General features: G+C 52.7%; 7 protein-coding genes across 7 annotated transcripts, besides 1 other annotated feature; 3 read left to right on the plus strand and 4 right to left on the minus strand.

Annotated features, from left to right (window-relative positions):
• Positions 1–289: 289 nt before the first annotated feature.
• Positions 290–1,205, plus strand: NFIA_020130 (uncharacterized protein; the record flags this gene model as incomplete). The annotated part of the gene is made up of 2 exons (XM_001265201.1): positions 290–681; positions 749–1,205. 2 exons carry the CDS (start codon positions 290–292, stop codon positions 1,203–1,205), a joined length of 849 nt encoding a protein of 282 aa, XP_001265202.1.
• Positions 1,206–1,667: 462 nt separating this feature from the next.
• On the minus strand, positions 1,668–3,136 carry NFIA_020140 (E3 ubiquitin-protein ligase RNF103; the record flags this gene model as incomplete). The annotated part of the gene is made up of 3 exons (XM_001265202.1): positions 1,668–2,368; positions 2,449–2,962; positions 3,086–3,136. The coding sequence occupies 3 exons, from the start codon at positions 3,134–3,136 to the stop codon at positions 1,668–1,670; spliced, it is 1,266 nt and encodes a 421-aa protein (XP_001265203.1).
• Positions 3,137–4,505: 1,369 nt separating this feature from the next.
• Positions 4,506–6,756, plus strand: NFIA_020150 (histone acetyltransferase NGG1; the record flags this gene model as incomplete). The annotated part of the gene is made up of 3 exons (XM_001265203.1): positions 4,506–5,043; positions 5,230–5,714; positions 5,770–6,756. 3 exons carry the CDS (start codon positions 4,506–4,508, stop codon positions 6,754–6,756), a joined length of 2,010 nt encoding a protein of 669 aa, XP_001265204.1.
• Positions 6,757–7,219: 463 nt separating this feature from the next.
• On the minus strand, positions 7,220–9,131 carry NFIA_020160 (nitrogen permease regulating protein NPR2; the record flags this gene model as incomplete). Its single annotated transcript, XM_001265204.1, has 4 exons — positions 7,220–8,359; positions 8,409–8,545; positions 8,602–9,030; positions 9,089–9,131. The coding sequence occupies 4 exons, from the start codon at positions 9,129–9,131 to the stop codon at positions 7,220–7,222; spliced, it is 1,749 nt and encodes a 582-aa protein (XP_001265205.1).
• Positions 7,461–7,495: a microsatellite.
• A 697-nt stretch (positions 9,132–9,828) lies between the features above and the next one.
• Positions 9,829–10,740, minus strand: NFIA_020170 (uncharacterized protein; the record flags this gene model as incomplete). The annotated part of the gene is made up of 1 exon (XM_001265205.1): positions 9,829–10,740. One exon carries the CDS (start codon positions 10,738–10,740, stop codon positions 9,829–9,831), a length of 912 nt encoding a protein of 303 aa, XP_001265206.1.
• A 2,178-nt stretch (positions 10,741–12,918) lies between these two features.
• NFIA_020180 (putative DNA repair protein) lies at positions 12,919–15,187 on the plus strand (the record flags this gene model as incomplete). Its single annotated transcript, XM_001265206.1, has 5 exons — positions 12,919–12,984; positions 13,036–13,189; positions 13,239–13,507; positions 13,556–14,146; positions 14,195–15,187. 5 exons carry the CDS (start codon positions 12,919–12,921, stop codon positions 15,185–15,187), a joined length of 2,073 nt encoding a protein of 690 aa, XP_001265207.1.
• Positions 15,188–15,367: 180 nt separating this feature from the next.
• NFIA_020190 (urease Ure) lies at positions 15,368–18,236 on the minus strand (the record flags this gene model as incomplete). The annotated part of the gene is made up of 7 exons (XM_001265207.1): positions 15,368–15,628; positions 15,680–15,739; positions 15,792–17,474; positions 17,529–17,906; positions 17,961–17,987; positions 18,056–18,142; positions 18,216–18,236. 7 exons carry the CDS (start codon positions 18,234–18,236, stop codon positions 15,368–15,370), a joined length of 2,517 nt encoding a protein of 838 aa, XP_001265208.1.
• Between the last annotated feature and the right edge of the window lie 237 nt (positions 18,237–18,473).

Consider the following 18,473-nt stretch of genomic DNA (forward strand, 5'->3'; position numbering starts at 1 on the left):
CCATCTGGCATACCAGTACAACAGCGCAATATTCTTACGCAATTTATTAGAATTTGATGCTCATTGATCTGTTCGAGTTAACTGTTGTAATTGGCAATTCATAATTTGTAAAAGTAAAATCGAACGCAGGAAAGTAAAAGCCATTAATATTGTTGTAAAAGACTGCATCCCAATCCACTCCGCTCGACCTCCAATACTCCGTAATCCTTCAACACTCACTAACTCCCGCCCACACCTCCAAAACCGTCCCTCACCCGACCCAAAACAATAAAAATAAACGAAAATAAAAATGGTCAAACCATTGACCTTCAAAGGTGACAAGCCCAAAAAGCGCAAACACCGCGAAATCGCCTCCACAGAATCCAAATTCGGCGCCGACACAGGCGCAACCACAAGGACCCCCGCCGAGGAAACGCAGCACCTCGAAGACAGCGCCGAAGACCAGAGCTGGGTGTCTGCCGACACGGCGTCGGATATCGCAGGACCCGTGGTGCTCGTTCTGCCGTCCGATCCGCCAACGTGTATCGCGAGCGATGCAAACGGGAAGGTGTTTGCCAGCGAGCTAGAGAATCTGATTGAGGGGGATGCGGCGACGGCGGAGCCGCATGATGTGCGGCAGGTGTGGGTTGCGACGAGGGTGGCGGGGACGGAGTCGTTGAGTTTTAAGGGGCATCATGGGAAGTACGCGTCCCTGTCTACGACGATTCCCCGAAAGGGAGGGAACGGATGCTGATAGGTGATGGGACAGATACCTAAGCTGCGATACGTACGGGATCCTGAGTGCGTCCGCGTCCGCCATCTCGCACTACGAATCGTTCCTTGCGCTCCCCTCGACCGATATCCCGGGTACGTTTGCGCTGCAGACGGGCGGAGGCGACAAGGAGGCGTTTGTGTGTGTGCGGGAGGCCTCGTCGAGCAGCAAGGCGAGCGGGCGCGTGATCGAGGTGCGCGGCGACGCGAGTAGTCTTGGGTTTGAGACGACGCTGCGGATTCGCATGCAGGCGCGGTTCAAGCCGCGTATCAAAGCGAGCAAGGAGACCAGGGCGAGGGAGAAGATCAGTCGGAAGGAGTTGGAGGGGATTGTGGGGAGACGGCTGGAGGAGCATGAGGTGAAGAGGTTGAAGAGGGCGAGGAGGGAAGGGACTTTCCATGAGGAGGTGCTCGATGTGAGGGTTAAGGGGAAGCATGACAAGTTTGCTTGGTAGGTTTCTTGCCTCTTTTTTTGGGTCTGGATAATGCTGATGTCGATGTTGGTAGATTGGCGGGAGAACCTATCGAGATCGATTGCCTGCGTTTGAGATTGAGACGCACTGAACAGTTGCATTCAGGATGCCTGCGGAAGGGGCCCTCCAGCAGGTGACGCGAGAATGCGAGCTACAGGGACGGATTCTACGAGCGCGACATTTTTATCTGCTGGGGAGGACAGGCCCGGACTCATTCGTGATTGAGCGCGACGCGCCTCGATGTCCCATACCACACCTCAAACAATGGGGTGAATGACTTTCTCGGGCCAGAGACGCTTTGGATAGTCTGGTTTGTTCATCTGTATGCATTATCATCTATATGATGAGCAAGACCTAAATAAACCTAAAGTATTTTCATAAACCAAGGGTATCATCCCACTGCAACACCGTACAATATATCCCCAATCGAGTAGAATCTGGCAATCAATGCTCAGTCACGACATAATCCCGATGAACTACCATATCGTCCGCAGGCGTTGTATAGTATTCCGCCGGTAGAACGCTTTTCTTACACAGCGGGCAAAGACTGCTTATCTGCGTAAGCGAAACGTCGATGCAGCTCGGATGAAAGATATGGCCGCATGGAAGTTCCCGCACGATCGTTATTCCCGAGACAAAGTCATCAAGACAGATTGCACAGGTGGGCTGTGACCTGCTGGCAGAGTCGCTGCACGCTCGCGCGGAGGGAGGTCGACTGCTCTCACACGTAATTGCAGTTTCCGGTAGTCTGATGGTGGAACTGCTTGCTTGCATTTCTGTCTCCTTGTAGACTAGACGAGGCTCTTTGTGGTCAACAGATCGTATCGAACTTGTATCATCGGCTCTTGCCAGTGTGATCTGGGTTTGACTAGGGCTGCCTCTCAAAGACGCTTTTGAGGGAATGTTGACAGAGGGGTAAACGTATGTGGGGATCTGATCAAGAACCTCCCGCGAAACCCTGATATGATGTAGCCCGAAATTTTCAATATCCGCTTCGCCGGCAGAGATGCGACGTTCGAGGGCTAGTCGGCGTCTCTTCTGCACGAATTGATAACATAGTAGGATGATAATACTGAGAACCAGTACCATTCCCAAAATTGCGAGGATGAACCCCCAGAGACTGGGCATGTTTCGATGATCCTCCGCTGCAGACGAGGCAGAGCAAAGTCAGCTGAACGGATCCCGCATATCTGTATTATTCCTTGTGAACTATGGGTCGTCTTACCGTAATCTATGAGAGCAAACAATCGAACGATACCATGCTGATCCTGAGCCAGGGCAGAAGACTCATTTAGATTGCTATCCGTATCAAATCCGACCAACGTCGCATTATCAGAGTACCACGACAGCTGCTGCATGAGTGTCTCTCCAGCAGGACCGGGGATCGCATAGACTGGATAGTTGTTCTGACTCTTCCATGCTCCATCATCACCCAGGTTCCAGATAGAATCCTCCGGCGCAGGCGGCTTCGAGTCGTTGGTTGAAGGTAGAAAGAAGATCAGCGCTTCCACGCCTTGTTGTTGCGACGCATTAAGAAATGACTGTGTACATTCGATAGATACCCACGGCGCTAAGCCGATGTTGGGGAAGTTCAACGGAGCGACATGGCTATGGCGAGTCGAGTTGGACGGCACAAGCGATGCTGTGGCATTGGTGCATGGATCCTGAGGATTAAGGCTAGGGACAAAGAGTAGTCCTCTTACTGGACCCTTGTCTGGTGCATTTTGAGTAGATAGCGTCTGGATTGTCCCGTCAAGCACTACATGGAGGCTATCGGTTTCCTGTTGGTAGCCGCAATGTAAGCGGGCAACCCATTTGCTGACATTGATTCATGATTGACCTGTACCACTGGTGAAACATACATTGAGTGCTCGAGTTGCATTCGTTACTCTCCCAGATCCTTCGAAAAACATCGGAGCCGTGGCTAGCGATTGGGCGGCTATGATGGTCAAACATGGTCAGCCCAATTTCCAACAACAAGCCACTGTCCAAAGCGCATGGCTATACCAGAGGTATAGACCAATATTGCAAAGGAAAAGAGGCTCAGTGCACAATCCGAGAATGAAGATGAGGGGTCATACACATGCTTGCGGTATACCACACCGCTGCCGCTCTGGATCAATGAATGGCGTCGAAGAATATAAAAGGTCAAGATCGAGTAGAAGACAACATTTCGCACGATTAATAAAATGCCAAGAGGTTGTAATGCATATGCATAGCTTTTTCAATCAGGAAAATGCAAGAGCAGAATACAGAGATGTATCTAAAGGGAGGAGGGAAAAGGCCAAAAGGTTGTTCTCAATAGTTGCAGGTGATAGATAAATATTATAGTACCCGAAATCGACGATCATCCCAATAAGGTCTTCTACTCAGGTACCGTATGAGAACAAGACCCATCGTACCGACTGTCCTTTTGGCCTAATCTTTTTTTTTTCCCTTTTTCTTCTTCCCAGTTGTCAGTGTGCAAATTCTGAATCAGCTCCTTGATCAAAGATAGAAATGCCGTTTGCGGTCAGACTCTGATGACGTTTGCGGGGACTGGGCCACACATCGAAAAACCGATTTTGAACAGGATGGGAGGAGTTTGAACAGAGGGGTTCACAGTATGCCTGTGCCTGCAGATGATACGGTCTGCCACGGTATCATCAGCAGAATCTTCAGTCATATCCGTCATCCGGTCTGTTCCTAGGCAAGCTGTCTGTGCTCATCCCACGCTGATCGACAAGTGGAGCTCCTGCAAGGAAGGGTACAGTACGGAGCACTCTTGATAGATGATAGATCAGTCCACATCTCCACTTCAAGACAAGACTCAAGTCCGTTGATCATGTCCTATCACTCTCAGCTACCAAGGAAGGATAATCAAGTCCGTAACGTGAATATCGGTACCCCTGAGACGTAGTAGAAACCGTGAATTGCTTGGCTGGTGACTCTTATCACCCCAAAACGGAAGGACTGAAGCCCGTATCTTCACGTGAGCAGGATCACGTGCCTACATCTCTATCAACACTGCGATAACGATCAGCTCCAGGAAACATCCCACCCAACACCACACACACTCTCTCCTCGACCATTCCGTCTGCAAATTCTTGCATCTAGTATGCTCTAGAGGGCAGGTATTCATCAAGCACTTATCAAGCTCTGGACCCCTTGGTCTTTGAGCAAGATAATACCACTTCAGTGACGAGTTGTGCCTCTGAATCCCTTCCCTCTCACCATCACTCTTGTCCTCTCGATTCCTCACCTGAATCCTTCCTTGACATCACGTACCTTAACTGTCTCAAAATGCCAGGTGCCAACAAAGGCAAAGGCAAAGGCCGCGAAGTCCGTCCCACGCGAAGCCGCAACACCACCCCCAATTCAAGCTTCAGTGCTGGTGCAACATCCGCGCAGGCCAGTTACCTCGACGTTGACGTTTCGAAGCTGCTCATTCCGGGCACTATCCAGTATGGCGAAATCCTCGACCGTATGAGCGGTGTTGGTCCGATCCCTGATTCTAAGTCTCTCGAGTCGTTGATGGAACACCTCAAGACTCTCAGTCAGCTAGCAGAGGCTCGTGTTGATGCCTGCGATGCCGGTATTAGAGAGCTCTCGCAGAAGCGCAAAGAGGTTGTTGAAGACCAGGAAACATACGACCGCGAGACTGCATCCAAGGTGAAGCGCGATGTCGACGATGAGGAAGAGGAACCTATCAGAGCCTCTAAGGGAGGAAAACTGAAGAAGCGTAGGGAGCGTGGAGGAAGCACAAAGGAGGACCGTCCGTTGGCGCATGGTGCTCATGACATCGCCCGTCAGGACGGCGCCGAGACAAAGGTCGAAGGAGGTACGTTTTGTTATGCCTTTTTGTTGTGACATTCACACGATGACACGTCCCTGCCAACCTTTCTCACTGGACTTTCCCTTTCATAACAACACGAATTCCTCCATCTTCCCCTTCTCCCTTGGCATTCCTTCTCCATCTCTGTACCTTTCATCCTGTCTTGGACTTCAGCTTCAAACATGGATCTAGCTAACGAGCCAAACCTAGCCGCTTCCCCAGCCTCCAAGAAGTCGAAGAATATGGCTTCTGAAGTCACCTCCCCCACTTGTCCCTCGTCCCTGACATCTCCCAAACACACTGCTACTGCTGGCGAAGCTTCTGCTACTGCCGAGTCTCCCTCCGAGGACGACAGCGATGAGCACCAGCCTGAACCCGCTCCGGCCATTCCTCAAGTTCAGGTGTTTGGTCCAAACCCGCTCAAATTCGATGATCCTACCATCTACCACATTCGTGAAGTCACCCCCGATATGACAGATGAGGAGAAGAAGGAGATCTATTGCGTCAACCGTTTCCCAAAGAGTGATCTGAGCCACATGATGGCTGGCGTTCCTCCAGACAAGGATTTCAGCAACGCCAAACCTACCAATCAAGTCAGCGCCAACACCTTTCTCTCTTACATCGAACCTTACGTGCGTCCCCTGACCGAGGAGGACATTGCGTTCTTGAAAGAAAAGGTTAGTTTCATTGTCATTCCGGAAGGCAGTTTCCCGTTAGCTAACAATCAACCAGGGTGATCGCACTACTCCTTTTATCATGCCTCCTCGCGGCAAGAAGCACTACACCGAGATTTGGGCCGAAGAGGATGGACTGATGAACGTGGATCAAGCCAACGGCGATCGCGAACGTCTTCCTCTGAACCAGGGACGCGGCAGCATCGATCAGGTCACTGACGAGACCGTTGAAACTGACAAGGTCTCGGTCGGACCCTTGGTCAGCCGCCTCTATTCCCTTCTTCGCTACGAACACCGTGCAGATCCCGACGAAAACTCCGCGACTGGTGCTGCCAATGGAGAGGCTTCCACCAGTAACTTCTTTAACGGAGATTCCATGGATATCGATCAGCCAGCTGGTGAATCAGACAGCAAGCCACTTCCGTCCGCGACTTCTTTCCCCGATGCTTCTCCTAGCGGCTTCAAGGTCCCGGCAGCCAAGCTCGACCATGCTCAGCTTGACGAGCGTCTCAAAGCAGAGCTACGCCACATTGGCTTTCTCGGCGAGGATGACAATCCGGATTACGATGCCCATTACGACGATGATATTGCACAGCGTTTGCGTCTGCTCCAGAGCGAACTCAAAAAGCAAATGATTACCAACAATGCCCGCAAGGCGCGGCTACTAGATATCGCTCGTGAACGCATGGCACACCAGGAATATACCACCATCCACGACGACCTCGACTCCCAGGTTCAGCAAGCTTATCTCAAGCGCACCCGCACTCTGGGTAAGAGCAAGAAAGGCTCCCAGGCTAAGCACCGGCCTGGTGGTGCCGGCGGTGGCAGCCATGTCGCCAGTGGTGCAGGTGTGAGCCGGCCTGCCATTGGCGACGTGGCTCGGACCCTCATGGACCGGCGCAAGCGCTGGGAGGAGTGCATCGGGCCCATCTTCAAGGACTCGAAGACTTCGGTCCCCGGCAAGGGCGAGACCGTCTTCGACCCGACCGTCATGGCCGAATACGAGAAGGCCGAGCTCGAGGGCTGGGACGAGGAGCAGGAGTAGGTCTGCCGGCCGTTTTTACCCAAATCGTGCCGGCAGACCTGCACTCCTGTGCTCGGTCCTTGCTGTGGTCGGTTGGCTTTTTTGTCTTATCTTTCTTTTTCTTTTTCGTTTTGTGTATTACCACATACCCCTGTATAATGGCGGCGTTGAGAGGGGGCTTGGGAATGAGTACTGGTCTCCTTTACTTTTTTCGCGCTTGATAGCGCTGGTTTACGACCTCCTGCGTCAAGGACGCAGCAACCCTCGCCAATGTCGGCGACTGCCAAGTGTCGCTGTCCCCTGTGGAAACTTGGCAACGCACCGGCGGTCGTGACTTGGTTTGGGCTTTTTGCTGGCGGCCAGACGAATGACTAATGAAATTTATTTCCCTGGTGGAATAATCTACATCTGCGTCTCCTCTCAATAACTGTAGCGGTTAGATCATCGTAAAAGGGTATCAATTATTCTTGTAGCATATAGAACGTCATCGGTGTATAATCAGGACCTCCCCCGGGTATCTCTTCAGCGCCGCTGTTAGGTCCTTCTCACTGATCTCCAGCTCAGTACAAATCTGATCAAAACAATGCATGCCGTCCAGATATTTAGACAGCGTTTTGTTATCCACGAGCTCCTCTTCGTCCTCGTCGTCAAAGACGACCGCGGAGCGACTCCCGCTATGCACAGACGTTGCATGCTCCCTCGCGTGATCCCCACGCTGACCAGAGTGCTGGTGCTGATGATGCTGCTGCTGCTGCTGCTGGGCAATCGGTGCCGCGTCATCGCCCACGCTCGACGCATAGGGACTATTCGTCCCTGTGCCCGGTCCTCTGGACGAGGGTCCCGATGGCGGCTGCGATTGCGAGTTATGGTAATGATGGGAGGACTTCAGCTGCGGGGCGGGCTGGCCCGTCGCGTAGGCGTACTTGTGGACCCGGTATAGAAACCCTTTAATGATACCGAACGTGATGAAGCGCCGGATGTCGATGTGGGCGAGCTTGCGGCTGTTCTGGGCGTACCATTGCCGCACGCTCTGTCCCTGCTTGAGGCTTGCGTAGAGCTCGACGATGCCCACGCCATCGACCAGTTCCGGGGGAGGTGGGGGCTGCGTGGGGTCGTGGTCGTCTGGGAGGATGGTCGTGATGGAGGGTGTTGTGGTGCTGGAGCGGTAGCTCGAGCTTGGACTGGGTGTTCGGCTTGTGCTTCGCCGGTCGCGGTAGTCGGCTACCGGGGGCCACACAGAGTCCGGGTCGTACTTGGCGAGGCCGACGAGGTTGCCTGGGATGCCGGAAACGTGGGCGTTTGTGAGGCCGTGGGCGGCGGGTGAGAGGGCAGAAGTCGAGGCGGACGGTGCAGTGGCGGCACCGGTGCTTCCGTGGACGAGGGACGGAGCGAAGAGCGTGTTGACGTAGCGGGCGCATTCGCGCTGCATTTCTTCGTCGGAGGCGATGGTAGAGCTGAATTGGGCGGTGGGCGCGTATATTGCTGAGAAGGAGAATATGTCTAGCAGGAATAGGCAGCCGTAGTAGAGGAGATGGCGGATCGCGCGGCAGGTGAGGGAGAAGTCAGTGTCTGCGAGGATGGAGATGATGCGGATGCTGTTGACGCCATTGATATGGGGCACGATCTATCCTGCGTTAGCTTTGTTCTAGATGTCGCATCTGTTGCAGGCGTACCCGTTGCATGGTCAGATCCCAATTCTCATCCATAAACGCCTGGTACCGGACCGTGAAGAGAGGGACCTGCCAGGCTCGCACCTGGGGAGGAGCACGGTATACAGGGAACAGCTTGATATTCAGCGTGTTCAATTCATCTGCATGGATCGTCAGCGATCAGGCCTCCCTCAGCCTCGCGAAGAAGGCAATGTACCTATCGGAATCATGCACTCGCAATAGTTGTTCAAATCCTCCATCAATGTCTCGCACAAACTGTATACCTTCCCCTCTCCACTTTTCGAATGATCCCTAGACAAGAATCCATTCTGCTCTTCCAGCCCATGCATCAGATCCGCAAGCTTCTGCACCACGCTTTTGTACGAGCTGAAGTCCTCCTCCTCAGCCAGAACCAGGCAGAAGTTGAAGATGAACTCATTGCGGTCATACCGGAGCGATTTCATGCAGATCGGGTAGCCCAATATCCGGTATCCATTTGTGCACACCTGAATCAGATTGCCGCAGAGCTCTTGCCGGGGAATCACGAAGAAGGAGATGTCGGAAAACGTCAGGAAGAGAGGCTGCGAGGGCGCGGTCGCAGAGGGTACGATGGCTCCGTCGGGGACTTGGTGGACAACCTTGGGGCCTGGAACAGTCAGTCTTTCTTAGGTCGTGGTTATGAGGTTGATGGATTATTTAATTACCCTCTTGGGTGTCGAATTTGCTGTAGAATATGGCCCTGATCATGATGAGTCGAAGCTATGAAGAACAGGGTGCGGGACTGCAATTGTCAAAGTCATTGGATTGAAGATCAGCAGGGTAGCTGGAAGCATGATCACAGCATTTTTCTATGCCAGTATCATAGATCCTTGTCCATGGCAATAGTCCATGAAAGTGTTCAGGGTGCTATGGCTCTGGGGACGATGTCGCAGTTGAAGACTGCGGGGAGCTTAGACGCGGAGATAGCATGAGGTAGCTCCAAGCAGACATGGAATTTTTGATAATCTCCCCATTGCCCGACCAGCGTTTTCTAAACCGTTGAAAAGAAAAAGTGATTGCCTCCAACCATATTATCAAATCTGGTTTAACATTCTACCGCATTTGCTGTCCCTTTGTGCCCGGTTCAAACTTAACTGAAAATATTTCACACCATTGGCAAATTAGAAAAGAGCCCGTGTTTTTGCGACGCTGAAACAAAAATTCCCAGATGGACAAAGACTTGAGGGGTATTGGAAGAGCATTGGCGATGATTACGAAGAAAAACAGAACGATCTATCAACAGCAGAAAAGGGGATTATTAGGAACGCCCGAAGATGATAAAGAGACGAGCGACACAACTGCGAAAGCGCCGTAAATGCACCACAAAGACCGAAACCAGCCCGCTAGCAATATCTGTAACGCAAATGAGGAAAGAACAAAGGAAAGACCAGTGAGCTGCTTTTCCTTATCGTGCAGTTCCTGGAGGAGGGTTGGGAGGGCGCTGAATGCCAATGTTTGAAGAAAGCACCCTGGGTGGTGCTGGAGTCATGAAACGTTCTGGGAGTGATGGCGGGACTTGTGTGATGCCTGTCCGACGCAACTGGGCCAACGGAGTAGCCATGTGGGACAAAAAATTCAACGGCTGGCCCGTTCTGATGGCATTGATCAGGTCTGCGTAACTTCCGCGTTCCCCGGCCTCCTTCAGCCACAGCTCCCAGTCCTCGTCGAGTGGGACATTGGCACCTTGCTCTCGGGCTGCAGTAGCCGCCAGCAGACGATGGTTCAATTCCACGCCACAGCTTTCCATCTCCTCGTCGCTGGAGTCCTCTTCCACCTTGTGTACTTGCGGCAATCGGTCAACTCCGCGGTTGTCAACGGTGTGACCAGTGTTGATGACATCCTCGAACGGTTCGTCTACCTTCACCTCAGGTTCCCTGGCCGTATCTGAGCTGCCGTTGAAATGAATCTCAACAGATGGTCGCGGGGACGGCGTTGCCGGTCGGATGGCTTCGGCAGTTGTGTCTCGCACCTTGATGCCCTCTTCCTTCTCGTAACGTTCGCGCGCGGATTTCGTTCCTTCCCATCTACAGAGCGATGAGATTTCGGCTTCCGTCAGGCCAAGTTCGTCAAAGACCTTGAACAGCTTTCGATGCCATGGGAATCGGCTCAATCTCATGCGGTGGGGGCCATAGGAATAGTCAAGACCCGGATATTGGGCTTCGATGCTGTCCAGTGATCCATAGAAAGTCGATGTCTCTATCCGAACTTCTGGGACAAGATTGCGAGTGATGTGAGCTGAGAAAGTAGCCGGATCACTAGTACGGGGTCGTGGAAAAATTGCGCTGTGCACAATTTGAGCTAGGGAAGGTTTATGCATGGTCGATGAGGCTGCAGTGGTTTGATGTTGAGGTAGTTAAGATTCTGGGATAAAATAGTCCGTCAGGTTGACCATATAAGAACCCCAACTACACAGTGCGGAGAAAGAGGAGCGGTGAGCGACCAGATGAGGAGAAAGGAGGCAATCCCAGATCTGATAACAACAGTTTCAGATATAAACAAGATGGACAGGCAAATGAGTAAGGAGTCGGAGGAGTTGGAAGGTGGATTGTAAAGGACAGTGAATGAGCTAAAAATGTTTTCAGGTCACGCTTCATAAATTATTGCAAGTTGCAAGGAGAAGAGATCAGCAAGGGGAGCAATATGCACGGATGTTAGTATGCATAGGGGAATGCGCCGAGGGGGATACGCAGTGCGGACAGGAGAACTGCAAATGAAGGCGATTTAGGCGTGAGGCCGGTAGAAAAGAGACAAAGAAAAAGGGGAAGTTTGTAAACAATGGTCGATAATAAGGTAGTGCTGATATAGATCGTCCGTCGGGTCGAGTGTGGAGTTTTTGATACTATTTGGCGGTCGTTATCGTAACAAATCTCAACAACGGACAATGACAACGATGACGATGACGCTGATAACGGTGTAAGACCACAAGTGTATTGGTCTTTCCTCTGACTTTTCCGTCGTGTATCCTGTCTCATTGGATATCAACTCGAGTACTCAAAAGGGAGAACTCGTGATGATACTGGAAAAGGATCCTTAGCCCGTAGAGAAGCCTTGGCTTCAAGTACGGTCCAGGCCTCGAGTCTAGATCAGCCGGAACTTTCTAACAGGAGGAATACATCATGAATCGGGAGAATAGATCAGCCTCAGGGATGCCTTTTATTGCCCTAGTGGATCAGGAGAATGGAATTGATCCGATGAAGAGAGTTTGAAACAAGAGAAGAAGAGAACGGGGAAGGGGAGGAAGAGAGCAAACTTTTTTATATTTGTTGTCGGCGATTATTCTTTTTTTTCTCAGCGACGATGACAACAAATAGTAACAATTAACTATGATGATACGACTATTTGTCTGCTGACACGCATACAACTGACCAGCGCATCAGAAGGAAAAGGGAAACCTGCGTGGAGTTCGGAGAAGAGGAGAACAACACTGTGGGCCAACGAGGGCACTTGTTTCCGTCATAAACCGGCGTCACTATTGCTGCAGACCTTGATGGATCCGTCTAGTGATGGCGCAGAAACCATAAAAAGGAACCAGTCTAGTCTTGTTAGATGATTCTATCCCCAATCACCCTGAGAATGGAGCTGTGGTCCATCTTTTCCTGGCCTTGACTGTGTTGGCGAGCGGGTCTATCGTCCACTCGCCTCACCATGTTGTATCTGCATGGCCACTTGGTCGATGGTCGGACTTATTCCTTTGGGCTTCCTGCCGCTACCCATGTAGGGTCCTGGTTGGTAGATGTTCCAGGTATCAGTACAGCATTGTTAGAAAGACGATTCAACGTAGGATGGAGCTGGTGCTGATGCTTGTGTTGTACAAACCGGCGTTCACTAGTCGGTTGGCATCCGATCTGATGTTCTTTACCGTAAGAAGACGAGGCTTCCTGGCTGTGCATATTCCCCGTTGTCTCAATTGAGGTAGAAGAGCCTACTCCGTAGATCGAGCGGATATGACAAAGATTGAAGGCAACATCTCTGACAACAAAAAGTGTACTCAACTGGATGATAAAGTCACGTGATAATACCCTTCAAGAAGAATTCATGTCGTCTATTTCATCCTTCACGACCATCTGTTCTGTATCAGATAGCCCTGGACATCATTGCAGGATCTGTTGTAAGATTTTCTCTTTGGTCATGTTTCTCGTACATACAATAAGAATACCTTCCGGCAACACCAAATGTCGACTTTCGACGGGATAGTACAAGGTATGGCCACCACGCAGAATAGCTCATAGCAGGTTATCTAACGGCTCTACAGAGTTTCCTTACATACAAAGTGAGCCAAGATCATCTCTGTCAGTGTCTTCAGTATACTGAGCTGAACATAATGATAGTCGACTACTTTCGAAAGAACCCCAAACGGCCGCCTCCACTGGCATGTTTTCTCAGCCATGTGCACAGTGATCATCTACAGGGCCTCGAGTCCTTCCGGGCTCCTTTTATCTACTGCTCTGCTGCAACTCGAGAATTGCTCTTACGCGTTGAAAAGTATCCCCACCGGATGAACTTCAGCAAGGGGATACTGGAGTCCCGCAGACTGCACTACAAGCATTTGACCAAGCTTCTGGTGAGTGATCTTCAGTTTTTACTCCAATTTGCCGTCAACTCACATTCACAGCGGCCGATACCCTTGGACACGCCAACTGAAATTGAGTTGACACCATTATTGTCGATCAGAGTCACCCTCCTCGACGCGAACCACTGCGCTGGTGCAGTGATGTTCCTGATCGAAGGTGACGGCAAGGCAGTGCTCTACACCGGTGATATTCGCGGTACGATGCTTTTGCATTTTTTGCTGTTCCATACTGATAGAGACAATAGCCGAGCGTTGGTGGGTCGACAGCCTTGTCCGGCATCCGGTCCTCATCCCGTACACCCTAGGGAGCAAGAAGCTGGACAGGATATATCTCGACACCACGTTTGCTCGCATTAATCATGTTTGTCGGAGCTTTCCGTCGAAAGCCGAGGGGCTGAGAGAGCTTCTACAGAAGGTCGAAGCGTACCCAAAGGAGACCGTCTTCTACTTTCGAGCATGGACGTTTGGCTACGAAGACGTCTGGATAGCGCTTTCCGCTCTTCTGAACACCAAGGTGTGTGACGGCACAAAGATCTATAAATGCTTTGTACTGACCCGGCAGGTCCATGTTGATCGATACCAGATCGGCCTATATAGGTCACTTATTTCGAACTCGCGAAGAGCTATCAGCGAGGCACCTGCTCTTTGCGGTTTCGAGCTTGGAAACCGATTTGTGCCCGGTTGCTTGACCGAAGACGAAAGCTCTCGTGTTCATAGCTGCGAGCCTGGAGTACACTGCTCTGCGGTCCGCTCAAAGCGGACTGTCTACATCATGCCTATTGTCGGACGAATGGAGGACGGCACAAGAGTCCCTGAGATCGGAGCAGGAGGAGGTGGTGGCGATCTTTATCAGATCCACGAGCTTGAACTTCCGGATCAGTCGTCGCTGGAGCAACTGGAGAGCCTGTGTCTGGAGCAGATCGGCGACACTGAAACGCTCTCACAGACGAGAAAGGTCTTGACCGAAGCTTTCAAGTCAAAGAACAAAGCGCTTTCTCTGGACAGTTATGGCATGAAGGATGTTTCCGACATACCACTGCAGGAGCTTGTGCACATCCTTGGTCGTGGTCGATCCGATAAGGAGATGTGGTCGGACGATGTGAAAGTATCAGCGCTACGAGACACGTCAGGGAATCGTCTGCCGAAGACTATAGTATGAATCCTTGTTTCGGAATCTAGACGTCTCAGCTGACAAATCTAGTATTTTCCATACTCGCGCCATTCCTCCTACGAAGAATTATGCGAACTGGTTTCCGCGTTCAAACCCAGGGACGTCTACCCCTGCACCGTCGATGCCCTGGAATGGGACGAAGATGTGTCCATGCGCAGTTTGTTCGGTCATCTGTGTTCTGGACACGAATTTGTCCACGACCAGTACATGCGCGACACGATCGCCAACGACGAGGAATTGCAGTCTAGGAAAAGAGCCCGCTACGAGGATGACTCAACCCAGTCAACACAGCAATCCATCAGCATGGACACTAGCATCGACTGCAGTCCTACTGTCATGCCTAATGCCGGCGAGTCTGAACTCCAGGCACGCCGTCGCCCAACGACTACCCTCTCCTCCCTTGAAACCGCCCCTGACGCCACCATAAACCTCAAATCGAAGAAAGCCTCACCCCAACCCCTCCCAATCCCCAAATCCACCCCGGAAGCAGCAAAAGCGAAACGCAACGAGATCCGTCGCGCCTGGCACTTCCTTCATGCAGAGGGATCCCACCACCCGGAGATAGACCTGGGCGCCCTCCCATCCTCCTGGCCCACACCGGAAGAAGATGGATTCCACCTACCGCATAGGGAAAGCTCTGAAACGGGGGATGAAACACGCACACGGACGCAGGACAATATGCAGTTCGTTCACGACCACGACAACAGTGACGATGATGATAACGAGGATGATATGCCCAACAGCCAAGCAACAAACACCCTCTCGATCTCCTCGTCCGCATTCGCCTCGCAGGATCAAACGCTCGGCCCTCTCCAGCAGGATGGCCCCGGCGACGTCGACGTCGATATACCGCCCTCCTCGGAGGGAGCGCCGGGACGATCGCGGACGTTGAACAGATCCAGCTCGTCTCGTGCGCGGCGCGCGGCATATCTCGCTGCGCGGGCGGATAGCTACGACGCGTGGGCTTGTATGGGGCTTGTTTCGGCGGGGGATAATCACAGCATGGAGGAGACTGAACTGTAGTCATTTGCGATGATGTATATAACATAGCAGTGTTGATAACTGATAAGACACATGTGACTATATACTGCGTGAATCATTATGTATAGGTATCGCTCATACGCTGATGCTAGTAACAAACGGTGGTATAGAAACAACAACCCAACCCAATCCAACTGCAAGTGCAAGTGCAAGTGCATGCACCTAGTAAACGAAATAATCCTGCGTCAAGGGCAACGCCTCCGCCGGCTCCGCCTCGCAGAGCACCCCGTCCGCCTCGACGACGTAGCTCTCCGGATCAACCCGCATCTTGGGCATGACATCATTAAACTTCATGTCCTTCTTGCCGACGTTGCGGCAGTTCCTGACGGCCTCGATGCGTTTCTTGAGGCCGTAGGACTGGACGATGCCGTCGTCGATGGAGGCCTGGGAGACCCACATGATGGATGTGCTTGGGACGAAGGCCTGAACTTGTTAGTAATGGTTTGATGACAGGGTGCGAAGGGGGTAGCTTACGCCGAACTGCCGACGCATGATGACCGGCTCGATGGTCGGGATGGAGCCGTTGGGGTCGCCCTGTGCTCGACTCGTTAGTAAGATGTCTACAGACAAAGGGGGGTCGACGCACCATCTGCGAGGCGACGATCATGCCGCTTTTCAGGATCTGGGCGGGCTTGGTGCCAAAGGTGCTAGGGTGCCAGATGACCAGGTCGGCGAGCTTGCCGACCTCGACGCTTCCGATCAGGTGCGACATGCCCTGCGCGATGGCCGGGTTGATGGTATACTTGCTGATGTAGCGTTTGACGCGGAAGTTGTCCGCGCCGGTGCCCTCGTCCTCCTTGAGGGGCCCGCGCTGCGCCTTGTTCTTGTGCGCGGTGTTCCAGGTGCGCAGGATCACCTCGCCGCAGCGGCCCATGGCCTGCGAGTCCGAGGACATCATGCTGATGGCGCCGAGGTCGTGCAGGACGTCCTCGGCGGCGATGGTCTCGGCGCGGATCCGGGACTCGGCGAAGGCGACGTCCTCGGGGATGTTCTTGGACAGATGATGACAGACCATCAGCATGTCCAGGTGTTCGTCCAGGGTGTTCATGGTAAAGGGGCGCGTTGGGTTGGTGCTACTGGGCAGCACGTTGGGGTGCTCCACGACGGAGATGATATCGGGTGCGTGGCCACCGCCGGCCCCCTCCGTGTGGTAGGTGTGGATGGTGCGGTTCTTGAAAGATTTGACGGTCTGCTCCACGAAGCCGGATTCATTCAGTGTGTCAGTATGGATCATGCATTGAACGTCGAATTTGTCGCACATGTCCAGGCAGGTGTCAATCGCGGCAGGGGTTGACCCCCAGTCCTCGTGCAACTTCAAGCCGGCCGCTCCGGCACGAATCTGCTCCTCAATACTCTTGCCACCGCAGTCATTACCCTTGCCGGTGATACCGACGTTGATCGGAAGAGTGTCGCACGCCTGGATCATCTGGCGCATGTGCGTGGGTCCCGGCGTGCAGGTCGTCGCGTTCGTGCCCGTCGACGGACCGGTCCCTCCGCCCAAAAATGTGGTGATGCCAGAAGCAAGCGCTTCGTCCACCTGCTGAGGGCAGATAAAGTGAATGTGGGTATCGAATCCGCCGGCCGTCACAATCTTGTTTTCTCCAGCAATGACGTCGGTTGATGAGCCCACGATCATGTCCGGATGCACGCCGTCCATCATATCCGGATTGCCAGCCTTGCCGATAGCAGAGATCAGCCCATTCTTGATACCAATGTCAGCCTTGTAGATTCCGCTCCAGTCAATGATCAGCGCATTCGTAATGACAGTGTCCAGACATTCGGCTTCCGACCTCTCCGAGGACTGGCCCATGCCCTCGCGAAGGGTCTTGCCGCCGCCGAACGCGCACTCATCTCCATAAACCGTACAGTCCTTTTCCACCCGCACCCAAAGGTTGGTCAAACCCAATCGGAGCAGGTCCCCGGTGGTGGGTCCAAACATCCGCGCATAAGCTTCGCGGTCCATTGTGAAAGGCGCGATCAGCGCACTGTCCGCGGTCGGTGCGGGTTCAGGAACGTGAGCGAAACCCTCGACCTGCAAGCGCTGCATGATCTCCTCGGCTCGACTGATATCAACCTTTCCCGAGGCAATGAAGTTGCCGCCCTTGATGATGCGATTGCCTGCAATCTCGACCAGCGTGACCGTCTTGGTGTCACCGGGTTCGAATCGTACCGAAGTCCCAGCGGGGATATCGAGCCGGTATCCGTAGGCCCGCAGACGGTCAAAATGAAGCTGGGGGTTGGTCTCGATGAAGTGGTAGTGGGATCCGACCTATTCGCAGTCAAAAACCTTGTTGCGCGTATGTCTGTGAAACAACGAACGAACCTGGATTGGGCGATCGCCCTTGCTCATCACCTTCAGCCTGATGCGCTTGCGGCCATCGTTCAGGGTGATCCGTTCGTTCTTCACTGGCAGGACAGCACCTGGCATCTTCTCCGGGAGGTAGTCGTCCGGGTTCGGATCTGGGAACGTATCCGCCGGTGGAATGGGAAGGAAGCTGCCATACAACGCTTTCTCCAGGTCGCCGTCATCGCTGCTGATGGGATGGTGGACGGTCACGAGGTATGTGCCGGTGGGGAACGTTCCTTCGACTTGGAGCTCGACGAGAGTATGTACGACGGAGGGAAGGACATGGCGACGGCCGAGCATGGTTTTGCCGATGGACATGAGATCGGCCACCGAGTAGTGGCCATCGCGAATCAGCTGCTGCGAGTAAGCACCATGATATCCAGTTTCCGGCTCGGATTGGGAATATACCTCTTGCAGATTCGACGAGATGAGAGCCTGGACGGGATTAGCCTTGATGAGCCTACCAGGTGTATCGCGCAATGCGAAAAGAGGGAAACCCATACCGCTGCCTCTGCATGATTGAGTCGCACACCGCGTGCAAGACGACGCTGGGCGAGAAATCCCAATTGCGAAATGACGAGCTTGTCCAGCTGCGAGTGCAAAATTGTTAGTGCTGACTTTATTGTGGATGTATTTCGTAGGTAGCAAGTCCCTGTCACGTACCTCCTTGGGAATTAGGTGCATGGTAACAGTGCAGTAGCCAGTTGGGCGGGGTTACGGAGTAGTACTAGGTAGGAGATGTCTTGGCCTGCGAATCACAACCGCCGCAGCCAAGTGCAGGCGATGAGGAAGGGGGTATCACTATAGACTAGGGAGATATAAATGAACGATTCTGAGCATTGTCAAATCTTTAGAAACAAAAACAGACAAGAAGAGGGGCACTTGATGGGATTTAAAGCATTCATTCCGTCGGTCCAGTCC

This window comes from Aspergillus fischeri, genomic scaffold, assembly GCF_000149645.3.
Source record: "Aspergillus fischeri NRRL 181 1099437636249 genomic scaffold, whole genome shotgun sequence".
Lineage (NCBI taxonomy): Eukaryota > Fungi > Ascomycota > Eurotiomycetes > Eurotiales > Aspergillaceae > Aspergillus > Aspergillus fischeri.